The following is a 16,330-nucleotide window of genomic DNA, read 5'->3' as shown; positions in this document are numbered from 1 at the left end:
CTGTGCCTTCCTTTTAAGTTGATGGATTTTAAAGACTCTTTCCTCACTCCACTATAAACTGTTTTGAAAACGATTTTGATGTTAATCTGTTCTTGAAAACAATTTACTTGCAAATGTTCTTTTGGGAAAAGTCAAAGCATTATAGATAAAGATTAATTACCTGCCACTTAGTACTACGGTCTAGTGATATTTCTCTTCACTTGTAAGTGGGGGGGTCTTATGTTCGATTTTCGTCAAAAACGAATTTGAACCATATTATTGCTAGCTCATTGTGAAGCTAAGTCAACCCCCTCCCTTTTAATGTAGGTATATAATATCATTTGGTCAAATAAATAAATAAATAATTATGGATGATGTTTAATTAAGTGGAGGCTTTAATTAGTTATTCAACTTTAAGTTTTTGTGAGATATAATTATGTGAAAGTAAGGATTCGCGATCTACTTTTCATACTAATTAATTGTCATATAAAGGGTTAATTATAATTATTTCGAGTTAAAATAAATGACTAGACTACTGAACCAAAGCCATGCATGGCTTTACAGTTTAGATCGTATCATCCACAAGTGGATTACTTACCTACTCGGGCTTAATTAATTTGACAATGTTTAGTGGTTATGGCGGCTTTGACCTGTATGTGTTCAATGTGTGATTGTTGTGATTGTTAATCATATTTAACCTTTAAAAACCAAGATTCGGTTTATCTCTTTTACTTTGGTTGAAAGCTGTAACATATCTAGTTATTCAGTGGTATACAGTAGAATCTCGATAATTTAATATCTGATAAACTAATAATTTGTTAAATTTAAAAGACAATTACAAAAAATTTGTATAGGTCTAACGTAATATATAAATTAATAGTTTCCTGATTACTTTACACCTTTGAGATGAGAAATCATTGTTGTATGTATGATGTGTTGTTTTGTTTATTTAAATAGGGTTTTTGTTTAGTTAAATGTTCATAAAATAAAATAATGTAGTACTTTGAGCAATGTACAAACTATCTTGGGGAAAAATAAGTTGATTCATGAATTTTACTTGGTTAAAAAAATACATAGAATTGTTAGTTTATAAAACGAGAAGCTAAGTATGATTATTATACTTAGGGAAACACTGAATACCTTGATAAATTAATAAGTTATTAATTAGCCAATAAATTAATAAACTATTAAAAATAATACTAAAGAGACCATATATTTAACCATATTTATAAACTACATAACGTGAATATTGATGATTAAATTATTACTTAAATACTTCATTAATGAGCTTATTTTATATTGAGTCACATCATATGGTTTATAAAGCACCGTGAATATATTGGCAATCAGTCATAAAGTAAGACGTTGAACATTAATGCAAAAGTTCAAACCACTAGCTTTTATAAAATAGTCAAAACAATATTTTACAGTGTTCATGAGCCAAGGATTCCTTACATACATTTTTGTGTAGAGGTTTTGAGTGTCCTTTCCTAACCCCATTTTACTGGCCTCAGATACATTATGCAAGCCACGCCCTAGCTACTTCGATCACTACTCACACCATCGTACAATTTTCAATCAGTGCACTGCATTATATTTCCCCTAATTATTCATAACCACTAGCTTAGCTAGCTTCATTAACTCGTAATGCACTGCGTGGGGCGACGCGGCATGCGAGTGGTTTCTTCATTTCAAGAGAGAGCCTCAAACACTCTGAAAGGTCTACATGCTCAGCCGGTAACCACTTGAATTGGTGCAAAAGCCTAGCAAGCCACAAATGCACGGTAGTTAAACCCAACGCTTTGCCTGGGCAGACTCTCCGGCCAGACCCAAATGGTGCGAGCTTGAGATCCGAGCCCATTATTGACACGTCCTCCTCGATGAACCTCTCAGGCCTGAACACCATCGGGTCCTTCCAGATGGATGGGTCATGGGTTATGGCCCACATATTGACCATCGCAGTTGTGCCAGCTGGGATAAAGACCTTGTCCACATGGACATCATGGACCGCAAGACGGGCCCATGATAGCAAGGGGCCCGGAGGGTGCATTCTGAGAACTTCCTTAACTATGGCTTGCAGATAAGGCAGGTTTGGAAGGTCGGAGTCTCGCACGTGCCTCTTGTTCCCCACGTGTGTGTCAAGTTCTTGTTGTGCTTTGGCTTGGATGTCTTGGTGTAAGACTATCCTTGCCATAATCCACTCCAGAAGTATAGCAACCGTGTCTGTCCCTCGAAATATCATTTCCTGGATAATGTCACAAAACCAAAAGACAAAAAGGCTTGGTTAATTTAAGCACGGAAGATCTTATGGTTGTACTAGGAGCTAGGAGATCAAAATTATTAGGGAAACAAATCTTAGTATACATGTTAATTTAATCTAAATTAGTGCAATGTGCATGTTCCACCAAGAATCTTAAAGTCCCATGAAAAAAATGGTAAACAGGAAAGAGATCAACGTGGATAGCACAAAAGAGATATTTAATAATATAGGCCATATTTAGATAGAATTCGTACGGAGTATGATTTATTCCTAGTGGATAAGGGATAAAAATATCAATAATTAATCCCCAAGAACAAAAATAGCATGTGAAAGGTTCTCCATCATCTTATTGTGGCAATTTCTAATTTTAACTTAATGATGACGGAGTCTAAATCAATCTTCTTGATTACTTAGAAGCATTTAGCATTGATGTATTTGACAATGGTATTTGATTCAATGATTTAAAAAGAGTGATAAAAGACTGCTGAATCAAATTTAATACTTAAATACGTGTTGAAATTGAGTTCAAATAGACATTCAAGAAAAGCCGACTCTAAATGGAACTATATTATAATTTAGAATCTTATGGTCAAATACCAAGTTAGCAGCTAGGGTATGGTGTTATTCAATCATGACTCTAGATAGCTTTTGCAGCAGGATTTTGGATTGTCACTTTTTATAAAGTCCTAGGAACTATAGGGAAAAATATCCCCCATAATTATTGATCTATCAAATGAACTATAATAAACTTAACAACAATTATTCACATGCATATAGATGATCGTTAATTTGTAAGTTGATAAGTTCTAGTATATGTAAATTAATAATTGGCAGTTATTCACATCTGTAAGGGTCATATAAAAATCTTATACCAAATGTTAATCACATTTGTCATCGAAGCAATATATATCCGATTTTATGAATCTGTACGTTTATTAAAGATGTGATCAATATTATTTGATGCATGCAAAAATATATAAAATGACATGTATATATACATATACATATATATTGAGCAAATATAGTGAATTATATCAAGAACAATTTAAAGTTGAGAGATTTTTGATTGCTCACCCACAAAACAGCCACCATGTCTGACTCACTTAGTTTATCTTCTTCCGGCAAAGCTAGCAAAGCACTGAGAAAGTCACTGCCGCCACCGAAATCTCCTGCTCTTATTCTTTCCCTCACAATTTGCTCCACCACACACTTCACCTCAGCCGCCAATTTGTGACACTCCCTCTTCACACCATAAAAGTCCAAAAACCTCAAGGGAAAATAATCCTCCAAATTAAACCTAGAAATCAAGTCGTACCCTTGTTTAACTAGCAACATTAACGTTAGATTAGTACCAACCTCCTTCTCTAAACCTAAATAATTAGTGCCAAAAACACTCTGGATTATGTTATCCAAAGAACCCTTTTGCAATATTGCTTTTAATCCCACAACCCTATTTCCCTTCATCTCATCCCAAATTGTCAACACCATTTCATCAGCCACTTTTTGCCTTAGGGTTTCTAGGCCTCCGATTCTTTTTGGTGAAAACATATGGACGGCTGCTATCCTGCGCAGGTGGCGCCAATATGTTCCTGAAGGAGCAAACCCTATGGCGCGCTCAAACATTAGCAACTTAGCTGATTGCTTGATCGGACGGTCGGAAAATGACGAGCCTCCTAGGATTTGCCTAGCAGTGTCAGGATGGCTGCTGATGATGACACGAGTAGTGCCTAAGCTGAATGCCATGAGCCTGGTTGCGTTGAGTGAAGTTGCCATAGTGGAGAGTTTTTGGTGGGCAAGAGAACCCATATGATGGGGTAGGAATCCTAGTATAGGCCACCCAGCTGGTCCCCGGAGGCTGGAACCGTTTTGAGAGTTTTGGGCATGACTGTAACATGACCATGCAAAACCTCCGGGGACGAGACAGTGACATAGAGAGACAAGGAAAAGGTATAAGAATGAGAGGAGGAAGAGAGTGAGAGTGAGAGAGTTCGAGTACGACGTCGTACCTCCAAACCAAAAGACTAAGATCGAAAGGTTGGCTAGCACGAAGAGTTTCATAACTATAACTATTTGAAGTTAAGCGGGGAAAATCTAAAAGCTAGTGGAATTGCCTAGAAACGGACATTTGTCATGAGGATGGAGTGTGGGTTCATTTGAATATATAGTACGTGGGAAGTTGATTAGGGTTAAGGGCCTAGGTCAGTTTGTTAACCATGGTTAAGCATACCCAAGCTAAGGACCATTTCCATCTTGTTAACAGTTAATATATATTATTCATCTTTAAAAATGTTACTCGATCTTATTGAATGTTGTTCACTAACATATATAACACGTAGAATAATAATATTATGTAGTAATATATTGAGTGTTCATAAAAATTTTACGCTATATTTATAATTAATAGTTACAGAATCTGTATTTTGGAGTAAGGCCAAATGGGTTTCACATGGGTTTCACGTCGAACCCACAATTTGGAATTATATCCCACCTCAAAATCAAAATCACAATCACGAATCCTAGCCTTTTGTTTTTTTTGTAGATTTCCCGAAAACAACTTCACGTTTGAAGATACAAGAAGATGCATATTGTCCAATATCTTAGTGAACAGGTGTTGGGTTTCTAATTTTTCATTCATGCTTCTTGGGTTCGAAACTCTATATCTTTTAAATTATTTTAATAGTTTCAAACCCCCTTATATTAATAATAAATTTAAAAAAAAAAATCCAAGAAGACCATTAACGACCGTGTTCAATGTATTCTTTTTGCCTTATACTCATTAAGGGCAACGACCACATGATGTGTATATCGTAGGTTGATAATGGCATGTGTTTGAAGATATATTTGTTCTCATCAAACATGAGAAAATTTTGAATGTGACAAATACACAGTGGTAGTATGATAATTATTTCCGTGTTATAAGTTATAATATAGGTGTACAATATTATCGATACGCTTGCTCATGGTGAGCAATTTTCAGTTTTTGTTATAGAGTTGTACGCGCTCAAGGCTGGATTGCTTCCAACTCATGAAGATTTTCTCCCTTATAGTGACTGGAACAAATTGTTTGGAAGCGATTCAGTTAGTGAACTCACCAGCATTGACTGTTGATGGTATACTGGTGTACGATATTCGAAATTGATGGTATATTGGTATATTGTAAGTGTTATGCCAAAAGAGTCGAATATGGTGGCATACAAGACGCTTGTTATGCGGTGCGTGCAAGAGGTTTTTTTCTTTTTGATAATTAGTTTTGCAATTGTAAGAAGAGCGTGGTATTTTTTTTCCTTGTTCGGAAGTTTTCACAATTAATTTTCTCCGATACTATTTTTACAAAAGCATATAAGATTACTAAATAACAGTATATATCATGACACGAATACAATGGTAGATGTTATTGATAGTGTGACGGTCACGCTGAAAACTTATCATGAAAGTATGAAACACAACAGCGAGTGCCCACCATGAAACTGCCGGGTTGTCACCTTGGAGGCTTGGACAATATTTTAGCTTGTGAAAATAAAAGCCAACGGTCCAGAATCTATTCAAAGCAGCTGGAATGCATTAACTCCGACATGTCTAATTATCCACACTTGTGGTTAACAATATTCAGCTTTGTTTAAACTTAAAACCCAGCTAAATTAAATTACTAAATTCAACCTTCGATTCGACGGCTGTGTCGGTAGGCGTGGGCCACACATTTAAAAATACTTTTTATACTGCCACTTAGTACTACAGTTTAGTAGTATTCCTCTTTATTTGTAAGTGAGAGATCTTTAGTTCAATTCCGCCAAAAACAAATTCGAACTAAATTATCATGGCTAGCTCATTATAAGATTTAACGCACTCTCTCACCCCTTAGTGTTGATAATATTGTATGTATTAAAAAATAATACTAATATTTTGTATATTAATTTTATAACTCTTGACCTTCTTTAATGTTGTTTAGTGGGATCTGGCTTCTCTGCCCTCCCACATCCCATACATACACTTCCATTCCTTCCTATTTGTGTGATCACGGTTAAGTTACGTCAACATTTTATATTACTATTGCTTTTTGTTTTATTATCTCTATAAAAAAATCAATATAAAATATTGATCTGACTTGACCGTGACCGCACAAAATAAGAAAGGATGGAAGTGTATGGGAAGTGGGAGCACAGAGAAGCCGAATCCTGTTTAATGAGCCCAATTGTTGCGTTCCCGTTGTACGTTAGATTTGCCACTCATATTAGAATAGTTAAAAATCGCAAAGAGCCCGTGTGCTTCCGGCTGATTCTGATTTCTGAGACCAAATCTAAAATTTTACGCCTCAAATCTAAATTACCCAAGTAATTGCGAACCACCGAGGCTTTCCGGATGATTCTTTGCAGCTCGAAGCACATGCCACCACCGAATCGTTTCCAACCACGTCATTCACAAAACACCTCTTACAAAGCATTGCTTGTATTTTAATCCTGGTTAATCCCACGCTGCTCCGTATATCCATGAGTAGCGCCTACTCCTTGCAAGCAATACCAAAATTCTGATTCCGTTGGAAACTAAGGCAGCTCTACCAAAGTTTCTCTTATTGGGGGCTATGCGTGTGCTATGATGTTTACGTAGAAAGCAACATTCCTAAGTATTGCATATAATTACAATAATAAAAACTCAGTTGAGATCAAAATTATGTTTTGGGACGAACATAAAATTGTGGGCAGTGAAAGATGGTAGGGAAATGGATTGGTAATTCAAGCAGGATTTTAACCCTTTCTTAGTCGGAGCCCAGCATTCAACCTGATACAGATGACCATTCCAACTATCCGACCCAGCATCGATCAAGCATGCAACACAGAATTTCCGAAGTATGTTATGTCGTTCAGACTGTTGATAAGTCTCACCATTAGGGGAAAACTCGCATAATCAATGATCCAGATTGACAATCTAAAAACCATGGCTAAAAAGTACGCACAATGTCTCGCAAAATCTATAACAAAACCTCACAACAAATTGATGCAATTTCAATTCCGTTGCAGCCTAACCATTCAGTACAATACAAGCATGATAAGTTTCCGTGGAATACGGGTGCAGAAAGAGCAAGTTTTCACAGATCATTTTGTAAAAGATTCACAAAGTACACACAAAAGAGATATTCCCCCCTTAATTTAATTCCCAAATTCCAGCATGCGCAATATAAAGGCTTCCAAACCACATACTAAGTAAACTAATCACATATCAAAACCAGCTTTAGTATTTAAAATCCAAAGCCAGAAAGACAAGCCCTCCCTCAACCAAATACAGAAAGCATACAACCCATTTGCATCAAAATATATACAAAAATGTACTATCTCAGCCGACTTTCAAGAGAATTTAGCCGACGCTAGCATCCAATACTTGATTTACCAATCAGATTAAAGGTTGCTTTCAATCCAAAAGCACCCGATATCACTGGGGCCTATCAACAATAAACTATAAAGGAGGCAAAGCAGATGACCATAAAGTTAGTAAAATTAAAATCCCACAACACCGAGGGAAGGGGCGTGCAAGCCTCTCCTCCATCAAAGTCTCATTAAACTATGAATTATTAATGATCATGAGGACTCTACTTTGCTCAAAGCACGACAGGCCGATGATAAACAAATCAATACAACTTGTGCAACCTAATAACTCCCTTATTGGTGAAAAGAGAAAAATATATTGAACTATGAGCAGTGTTTAAAAAGAATTAAATCTCAGACAGAGACCACCAATTGGTATTCAACCACTGGGGATCAATCAAAGAGGACACAAGAAGTAGGGAGTCTTTGCGACAGAAACTATATTTTCCATAGTACTAGCCAGACCCTTCTGGGAGGATCTCTTAGAATAAACCCTTAAAAAATGCAACCAAAGTGGAACACTTAGCTAACCATTGCTGCTTTTAACATTATCAAAGTATTTTCCTAGCATCTACGCAACAACCAGCCAAGATATATTAAGGACTAAAAGCATATTATAGTCTAGAGAGCATCTTTTGTTTCCACTAATGGCAAGGTGTCCAATGCGTATATGACACCTTACCCACTACTACATACCAATAATGGAATGTGGCAGCACTACTACATACCAATAATAGAATGTGGCAGCAGGTCATACGGAAGAAGGAAACAACCTTGACACCGACAAGGGGTGAAGTTTTTTTAATAATTAAACACGATGATGCATCCTGGATTCTGCAAATCATCCCTACAGGCACCCCGCTTCAATCACTCAACCCAGTTCTTTCAGAGATTTTTTACCAGTCAATCTATTAGGCTTCCCAACATGACTATTTTTCGAGTGAGCTAAAAGGGATAGTCTACTCCTATCTATATGATAAAACGTTTGGCTCAAAGAGTTTGACCCTAGTTAATTTTTCTCGCACAAAAAGAAAACAATTTCATCTCTGTCATCAGAACTGCAAGCAAATGGCCTCCTTCAAAATATTAGATGACATTGACATTTGATAAACAATATGAACAGGAGAAAATTGGAGCAATAGTCCCTGAACTTTGGCCCAATCGGAGCTTTGGTCTGTAAACTAAAAATCTGTGAGTAGTGGTCCATGAACTTGTTATAATGAGGAACAATGGTCCTTTTGGCTAACTCTGTTAGAACTTCCATTCATTTTTTGTCCCTTTAAACCTTTTATTTTGAATGGAAGTTCTAACGGAGTTAGCCAAAAGAACCATTGCTCCACATTATAACAGGTTCAGAGGCCAATACTCACCGATTTTTAGTTCAGGGACCAAAACCTCAAGTGAGCTAAAGTCTAGGGACCATTGCTCCAATTACCTCTATAAACAACTTTAGGGCCACAAAACATGAACCAGAATTAGATATGACAAAATAAATAAAGGACGGTGTTAGGTTTACAAAGAGTTTTATACTTTGCCTAACAAAGAGTTACAATTTCCCAAGCCTAGAACATTGTCGGAGAACTGCAAATTTATGAGGACAAGAACATCAAAGTTTCATAAAGATTGGGGCTCAAAATGTTCTTATTATAGTTGAAACTAAGAGAATCATTACTTTGAAGGTCAATGATTGTTAATATAAAAAACTGAATGTACAAAAATAAGATATTTACTAAAAAAAGCTGTGTTCCCAACAAAATTGGTTCCACAGTGACCAAACCAAGAACCAAAAGAAAGAGAATCAGAAATAAAATAGGTCTCAATAGATTATCCACTGCTTTATTTCAAAAGATTTGGCCTCACTACTTTTCTCAGACATCATTTCCTGTACTAGATATGCCCTAATAAGTCTTATCCCGAGTAGGAGTTATCATTAACTCGGTCCGCATTGTAGTCAACTCAATTATTGAGGATACTTGAGTGTTGACTGTTGAGACAATAGATGTATAGCTAAAAAATGATTGAGATTTGCAAGTAAAAAGAACTGTTTACGAAGCTAACTTTAAATTTTCAAGCACACAACATATTTCTACCTGTAATTTTAGCTTCCAGGGCTTGGTCTTACACATGATGAGTCAAATAACTGGTAAGAAAAAGCATAAGAACCTTATTTCCATGGAAGTGGGAGATTTCTATTGGTCCAATGATCAAAGTGAACATGCTAGTATGTGCCTGTATAAGAGTTTACAATGTAAAACATGAGAGGCGTACTCTTAGCCTATAAGAGGACTTTCAGAACAAAATAATGGCCTTGAGATAATATATCCGACCAATATTATACTTCCCCTCATTAAAGATGTTTAACAACTGAATCCCTAGTTTTATATTTACCACTAGCAAGTGGCAGCCTCCCTACGTGTATATTATATTTACCACTTATGGTTTAGCGCACCTGTTTATTTGTGTAGTCCATGTATTTCCAAAAAGAATAACAATATTACTTTTTTCACATGCTCAATTTTCTTTCTAAGAAAACATCTAATCATTCATGTAGAGGAACATTTCATCTTGAAAGATTATAATGAATATGTCACAGTGCATTATAATTATTATCTTCCATGAATAAATCATATTGCACAAAACATGATTTCCATTAATTCCAACTTCTTTTAAAAATAAGACTTGGTTCTATCATGATTGCATCAAGCTCTTCATAAGAAAGTAACTTAGTATTTTACCAAATTATATGCTTTAGACACTTAACAATGATGATATATTAATAATTAATTTCCGGGTTAATAATTGATCCATTAGTGGAAAATCAAAATGTGCAATACCAGATTGTTTGAGCCATCTTAGTAAAATACTAAAATTACATTAGCAGCAGAAAATTCAACTGGAGTAGTATATATATATTTTTTAAATGGAAAGTAATAATGAAAGACAACTCTTCATTCTCAGGTTTTCACTCAACTTTTATGTATGTCCGAAGTCTGAACCTAAGAAGAGGACTGGTAGCTTCAAACAATAGCTTGACCAATATAAGCTTCTTCCCTTATTAACCCTGAGGTGAAACATTACTACAAGTTAAACGAAAGAGTTATATACAAAAGGCCTGAACTCCACTTATTTAAAGAGAAAATAGCTACGTCCCTTAACAGTTTAAAGAATAACCAACTTTTACCGATTGGGGACTAAACCATCCTGGATTACCTGGAGAAGGTAAAAAAAACTGCATTTAAGTCTAAATTTCCTATATCTCCAAAAGAACCAAAACCAAACCCCAAATTCTCTCTCCCCTTGTCTCATGCAAGAGAGAGAGGGGGGACTGAAAACTCCATTGACATCATTCACCAATTGCTTCAAAACTTTTTGCTAGCCAGATGACCCACAAAAAGAGGAGAGCAAACTCCGTTACTACTGTTAACTTTGGTGCTGTTCCACTAGTACAGTGACCACTACACTAATGGCAAAAAAAATAAGACAAATGGAGGGAGGGGAAGACAGTTGATTGTGGAAAACTTGTCATGCTGCTGAGTATATCCTTGAAACATGCTGCCAATTTTTCATACAAACTCGATTCAAATTTTTAGGCAGAGATTATGTCAGAGAAGGGCCTTCAGCACACATTCCAAAGATTGGGGAATACTCCTTTTCTTTTGACTTGTTTGTGTGTGGGTTATGACTTATGAGATATGGTCAGTTATCAGATTAAGGGCATTCTGTTATTCTTCAGTGAAGCTGGCTAGAATTACATGCTTTAAAGGGTTGGCTAATTCAGAACTAATAATAAAAGACAAAATTCTAGACCAGACCTCCCTAGCTTACGGATATATTACACCACCAAAAAAAATTTATAAACCCTGAGAAAACCTCTAAAGAGGACTAAAGAGCAAGGTAAAATAAGTAGGTTGATGGGAACATAAGCAAACCAATCAACAGACTATCCAATATTTGCAAGAGCAAACAATAATTCATATAAAAAAATGATGTTCTAATTATCATAGCAACATAAAAAAGTTATGGTCAAAATCAACATGTAGTCAACATACCACATGATTTACTTGAATTACTACAGCTCAACCAGATGAATATCTTAAAGAAAATATTACCCTTCAACCAAATGCATTGGCAGGGTTACTTCCGTCTTATTCTAAATAAAGCTTATCTTGGGGGTGGTGGCGGCATGTGGGATTTTGCCATTCCAACCCATGCAACAATGCCAACAGCAAGGATAACCCATCCAAATATGTCATACTTTAGATCACTGCTCTTCTTGGTCTTGGAACTCTGGGATAAATAAACAATTTAATTAGAAGTTCCTATGAGAAAACTGAAGCATTCTTGCATCTACACACTGAGAAATGTAAACTATCCTAAAGAAACTTATATATGCACTAATAAATATGCCTTCAAGCTAGTTTCAAAATATGGAAAAGATGCTACAAGTAACCGAAACCAAATAAAGAAACTAATATTATAGTGATATTATGTGCTCATTCATGTGTGCTATCTATAGTTAGACACGATTTATCTAATGGTCTTTGTGTGTGTGTGTGTGTGATTCTAACCCTAACCACATCCAGTCAAAATTGAAAGCCATGTGCCATGCTCTGTAACCTTTATGTCTTTTATGGTAGCAGTAACTTATTCATATCACAAGAATACAGTATGACATAACTGAATTAACAAAAAAATCCAACAGTAGTTTCGGAACTTATAATTTGTTAAACCAATCAGATCCCATATGACTGGTGACAAGGCAAATAAAGTGTAATTGGATACAAAAAGAAGAGTAATATACTTGTCAATCACACTTCTAAATAGGGCAGCAGTGTTAACCGACAGTTACTATTTGAACCACTAATTTGTGTAACGTATGTAGACTTCAACCATTCTATAACATATACATATCTGGAAGCACGATAGTTCGCAATCAACCAGAAATATACATATTACAACCCTTAAATAGAATTTTAGTAGTAATTGAGCATGCAGGTTCCTAACCAAATAATAAGTTGAATGACAATATAAGAGAGTTGTTAAACATCTCAATACAAGGAAATTTAATATCAATGATTCAATATCAATTACATGACGGACAGCTAAAAACCAAACACAAAAACATTTGCTACAAACAACATGTTGATGTTGGAACGTATTGCACTTAGAATAAAGAAATAAATTGAGAATCTAACCTTTGTACTGGATGATGAAGGAGCAGGTGCCCCACCCAGAGTTTGCTGACCCAACGGTCCCAGTCCATGCTTATGGATCTCCATATGCAATTCTGGTGCCTATGGATACATGATCAACAATTACCTCTGTTGCACTTGCAATGTAAATTCAATACATAAAAATGTGTATTAAACCAACTACGACAACAATCTCCTAAAGTAATTTGTTGGTACTCAGCTGGATAGAAGGTCCTAAAGTTATCAAATTTACAAAACATGATTGCTTCTGCCCAGCCATATACCCATAACCAACCAGATATATATATATATATATATATATATATATATATATATATTTAAAGTGAAATGAAACTTCTGCCCAGCCATACCCGTAACCAACTAAATGTATCCACGTATGGATGCAATTTAGCATCCGTGACCCTTTCTAAACATTGTCATAGCCCAAAGTGGACCATTTATGAATAGTTTTAAAGTTTGAATTTTCATAAGTCTACAAAGCCCCCTCCTTTTAACTTTATTACCTACTAAATTTGTCATGCCATTGTATTACATACTAGGCCACCAAATATTTGAACATTCCAATCAACCACAATATTAACGTTAAATTCAAGTATCTCTAAGGTAGCCAAGCAATCTCCGAGGTCAATCTACGAAAGTTACACAATACAATACTATAAATCACTAACATAATAACCTGCCAAGTGGAATAACAATAGCAATACCTTAGATGTAACTTCTAAGGACTTCTGATAAAGCTCGTTACCGGGGTCCTACAAAATCAAACCCGCTGTCAATCCTCTCTCTGACTCTAGAATGCTCAAGTATAATATAATATAAAAACTCGGATATCCAATATATAACCTCATCGGCCGCCCTCTGGAAAAACTCAGTGGCCTTATCGAAATAAGGCCTTGCCTCGTCGAGATCAGGGGTCAGAAATGCAAAAGAGGTGTGGGCATTTCCTAGGCACCACAGAGCATCGTGCTTCGTGGGAATTATCTGCAAAGCTTCCTCCAGCTTCGAGATGCAATCTAACCAAAATTTCACGTTCAATTGAATACTCATTACAGAACACAAATTGCAATCGAAAATTGAAAATTGAATGGGAAAAAAACACCATAACAACTAATAATTAGGGTTTATGAAAACAAAATAATAAAAAATTACCAGTAATCATGCTCTTCGAATCCGCAATGCTCTGAAACTGCGACAGTTCGAGCAGCGCTCCTCCCCATTTCGTCAAATTCTGCGGTAAAAAACACCACGGTTAATCCACGCCAGGTGAAAATTAAGAGAGAGAGAGGGAGAGAGAGGGAGAGGAGAGAGAGTCCGAACATCGGCGTCGCGAGGGTTCTTGGCGTAGTTAACTTCGGCGGTTTTGCGAGTGTGCTCGAAGAGCAAGAGGCGATCGAAGTCTTCCTGGGAGAACTGCATGGCGGCTGACGGCGATTTTTGGTGCAAAATAGGTTAGTATGACTCGCTCTCTGGCTCAGAGCAGGGAGTTAGGGTTTGTACGTTTTTTTTGGATGGGAGGAGGAAGAATAGTATACGCTATACAACTTCGAGCTTGCGCGAGCGCGACACAACACGGCAGGATTTCGCGGTTGACACGTGTGTTATCTATCACTTGGCCGCGCGGGTCACGTGACCGGTCTTACAGCAATTTCAAGCCTTGCGGGAGAACAAGAGCATTTACCGTTCGTTTAGAAGTATTTTAAATGATTAAAAACGTTTTTAGAGATAATGTTTTTAAAACCACTTAGTAAAAATCCAAGTTTCTCCTGAAGAAGTACTTAAAAGTTATTTTTGCTAGAAGCACATAACTAGTACCCAATCCCTTCGTTGGGTTGCTCTTACTCCTTATATGGGCCCTCTTCCTAAGCCCACCACCTCAAACCGATGTTTCTTGAGCCTTCTTGGTGGTGAAGTGGGCTCAATCGTGGGCTAACAGGTGGGGGTTCCACCACATCTAATATTAAAATCTCTCTTTTGGCGGGAACGACATTTCGCATGGCGCGTACAAATATCTATCAACTGTCACGACAATATTGTCCATCCGAAACTTGTCAACTGAATATTTCCCGCCAATTCAAAAACCTAAACATCGTTTTCCCCTTTTCCACCACTCATTCCGGACCAGAGCTTCGCCGCCATCAATGGCAGAAGAAGAGATCGCAGCTCGAGAGGAAGAGAACCCAGCAGGAGAAGAAGAAAACCCAGCACAGGAAGAAGAAGAGAACCCAGTACCAGAAGGAGAAGAGAACCCAGTACCAGAAGAAGAAGAGAACCCAGCACAAGAAGAAGAGGAAGAGAACCCAGCAGGAGAAGAAGAAAACCCAGCACAAGAAGAAGAAGAAGAGAACCCAGTACTAGAAGGAGAAGAGAACCCAGTACCAGAAGAAGAAGAGAACCCAGCACGGGAAAAAGAGAAGGCAGCAAAAGGAAAAGGGAAGGCAGTAGCAGAAGAATGGAACGCGAATCTGATCCGACCCGAATTTCCGAACGGTCGGGTCAAGAGGATAATGAAGCTGGATAGGGACATTAACAAGATAAACTCGGAAGCCTTACTCCTCGTCTCGTACTCCGCCCAGCTTTTCCTCGAATTCCTAGCGGAGCGGTCGGCGGAGGTCGCGACGAAGAGGAAGCGCAAGGTCGTGAAGCTCGAGCACATGCGAGTCACAGTCAAGAGGCACCGCCCGACATGTGAATTCCTAAGCGATGAGCTTACTGTGCCCTCTCAGCCGTCCGATCATCGGGCAACCGACCGGAGTCAAGGTCGCTCTGTCGTCAGTAGTTCAGCTCCAGCTAAACGAGACCGGAGCCGCCCCGCTGCCGATGGACCAGCTCCAGCTGGTACTCGTCGGATCGATGGTTTCTTTCACAAGCTGGCAAAAAAATCCCCGATCCAGACAGAAGAAGCCCCGATTGAGATCGACGAAGCCTCAATTGAGACTCACGATGCCCCAATTGAGATTGACAATGGCCCAATCACGAACGACGATGCCCCAATTGAGGTTGATGATGTTCCAATCGAGAGTGACGAAGCTTCAATTGAGAATGAGGAACCCCTAATTGAGACCCACGAAGCCCCAATTGAGATCAACTAGTCATAAATCTTCGGTCTTTATAGGTCGAAAAAAGAAACATTTTGTTTGGTCAGGTTGTAATGGTGAGAAATCAATGGAAACCAGGAGACTAATTAAAACTTTTGTAATTATTTATCTAATTATCCAATGCATTTGATATTTTTGATCGTGGTGGTTATTGATTACAATGTTGTGTATGCAAGTTTTGTTCTCATTGTCTTGAATGATATTTGAATCTGCTTGCTTCTTGTCCTGATCATCGTCGAGAAGTGGGGTATCAAAACAGGAAGGAGGTATTTCAGCTTTTAGTTTTGTTCATGAGAAGTGATTGAGCTTCCTGTTGTTTTTCTATGTACATGATATAGTAAATGGAGCAAATGCATTAGATTAGTGCATGAGGAACAGTAACAAACCTTTTGTTGATGACAGTCGAAGAGACGAAAAGCAGAGGGCATG

At 37.3% G+C, this 16,330-nt stretch overlaps 3 protein-coding genes across 3 annotated transcripts; 1 reads left to right on the top strand and 2 right to left on the bottom strand.

Annotated features, from left to right (window-relative positions):
• Nucleotides 1–1,351: 1,351 nt before the first annotated feature.
• On the bottom strand, nucleotides 1,352–4,371 carry LOC137730604 (cytochrome P450 78A5-like). The gene is made up of 2 exons (XM_068469590.2): nucleotides 3,314–4,371; nucleotides 1,352–2,224 (listed from the first exon to the last, which is right to left on the bottom strand). Exons 1-2 carry the CDS (start codon nucleotides 4,295–4,297, stop codon nucleotides 1,604–1,606), a joined length of 1,605 nt encoding a protein of 534 aa, XP_068325691.2. The 5' UTR covers nucleotides 4,298–4,371; the 3' UTR covers nucleotides 1,352–1,603.
• Nucleotides 4,372–11,543: 7,172 nt separating this feature from the next.
• On the bottom strand, nucleotides 11,544–14,377 carry LOC137732212 (mitochondrial import receptor subunit TOM20). Its single transcript, XM_068471512.2, has 6 exons — nucleotides 14,124–14,377; nucleotides 13,956–14,034; nucleotides 13,650–13,819; nucleotides 13,511–13,558; nucleotides 12,789–12,887; nucleotides 11,544–11,880 (listed from the first exon to the last, which is right to left on the bottom strand). Exons 1-6 carry the CDS (start codon nucleotides 14,220–14,222, stop codon nucleotides 11,755–11,757), a joined length of 621 nt encoding a protein of 206 aa, XP_068327613.2. The 5' UTR covers nucleotides 14,223–14,377; the 3' UTR covers nucleotides 11,544–11,754.
• A 442-nt stretch (nucleotides 14,378–14,819) lies between these two features.
• Nucleotides 14,820–16,040, top strand: LOC137730524 (uncharacterized). The gene has a single exon (XM_068469515.2). The coding sequence runs from the start codon at nucleotides 14,945–14,947 to the stop codon at nucleotides 15,893–15,895; it is 951 nt and encodes a 316-aa protein (XP_068325616.2). The 5' UTR covers nucleotides 14,820–14,944; the 3' UTR covers nucleotides 15,896–16,040.
• The last annotated feature ends 290 nt before the right edge of the window (nucleotides 16,041–16,330 follow it).

This window comes from Pyrus communis, chromosome 16 (assembly GCF_041283825.1).
Source record: "Pyrus communis isolate YQ-2024b chromosome 16, ASM4128382v1, whole genome shotgun sequence".
NCBI lineage: Eukaryota > Viridiplantae > Streptophyta > Magnoliopsida > Rosales > Rosaceae > Pyrus > Pyrus communis.
Note: the sequence above shows the minus strand (reverse complement) of the source record. Positions and strands in the feature narration are given on the sequence as shown.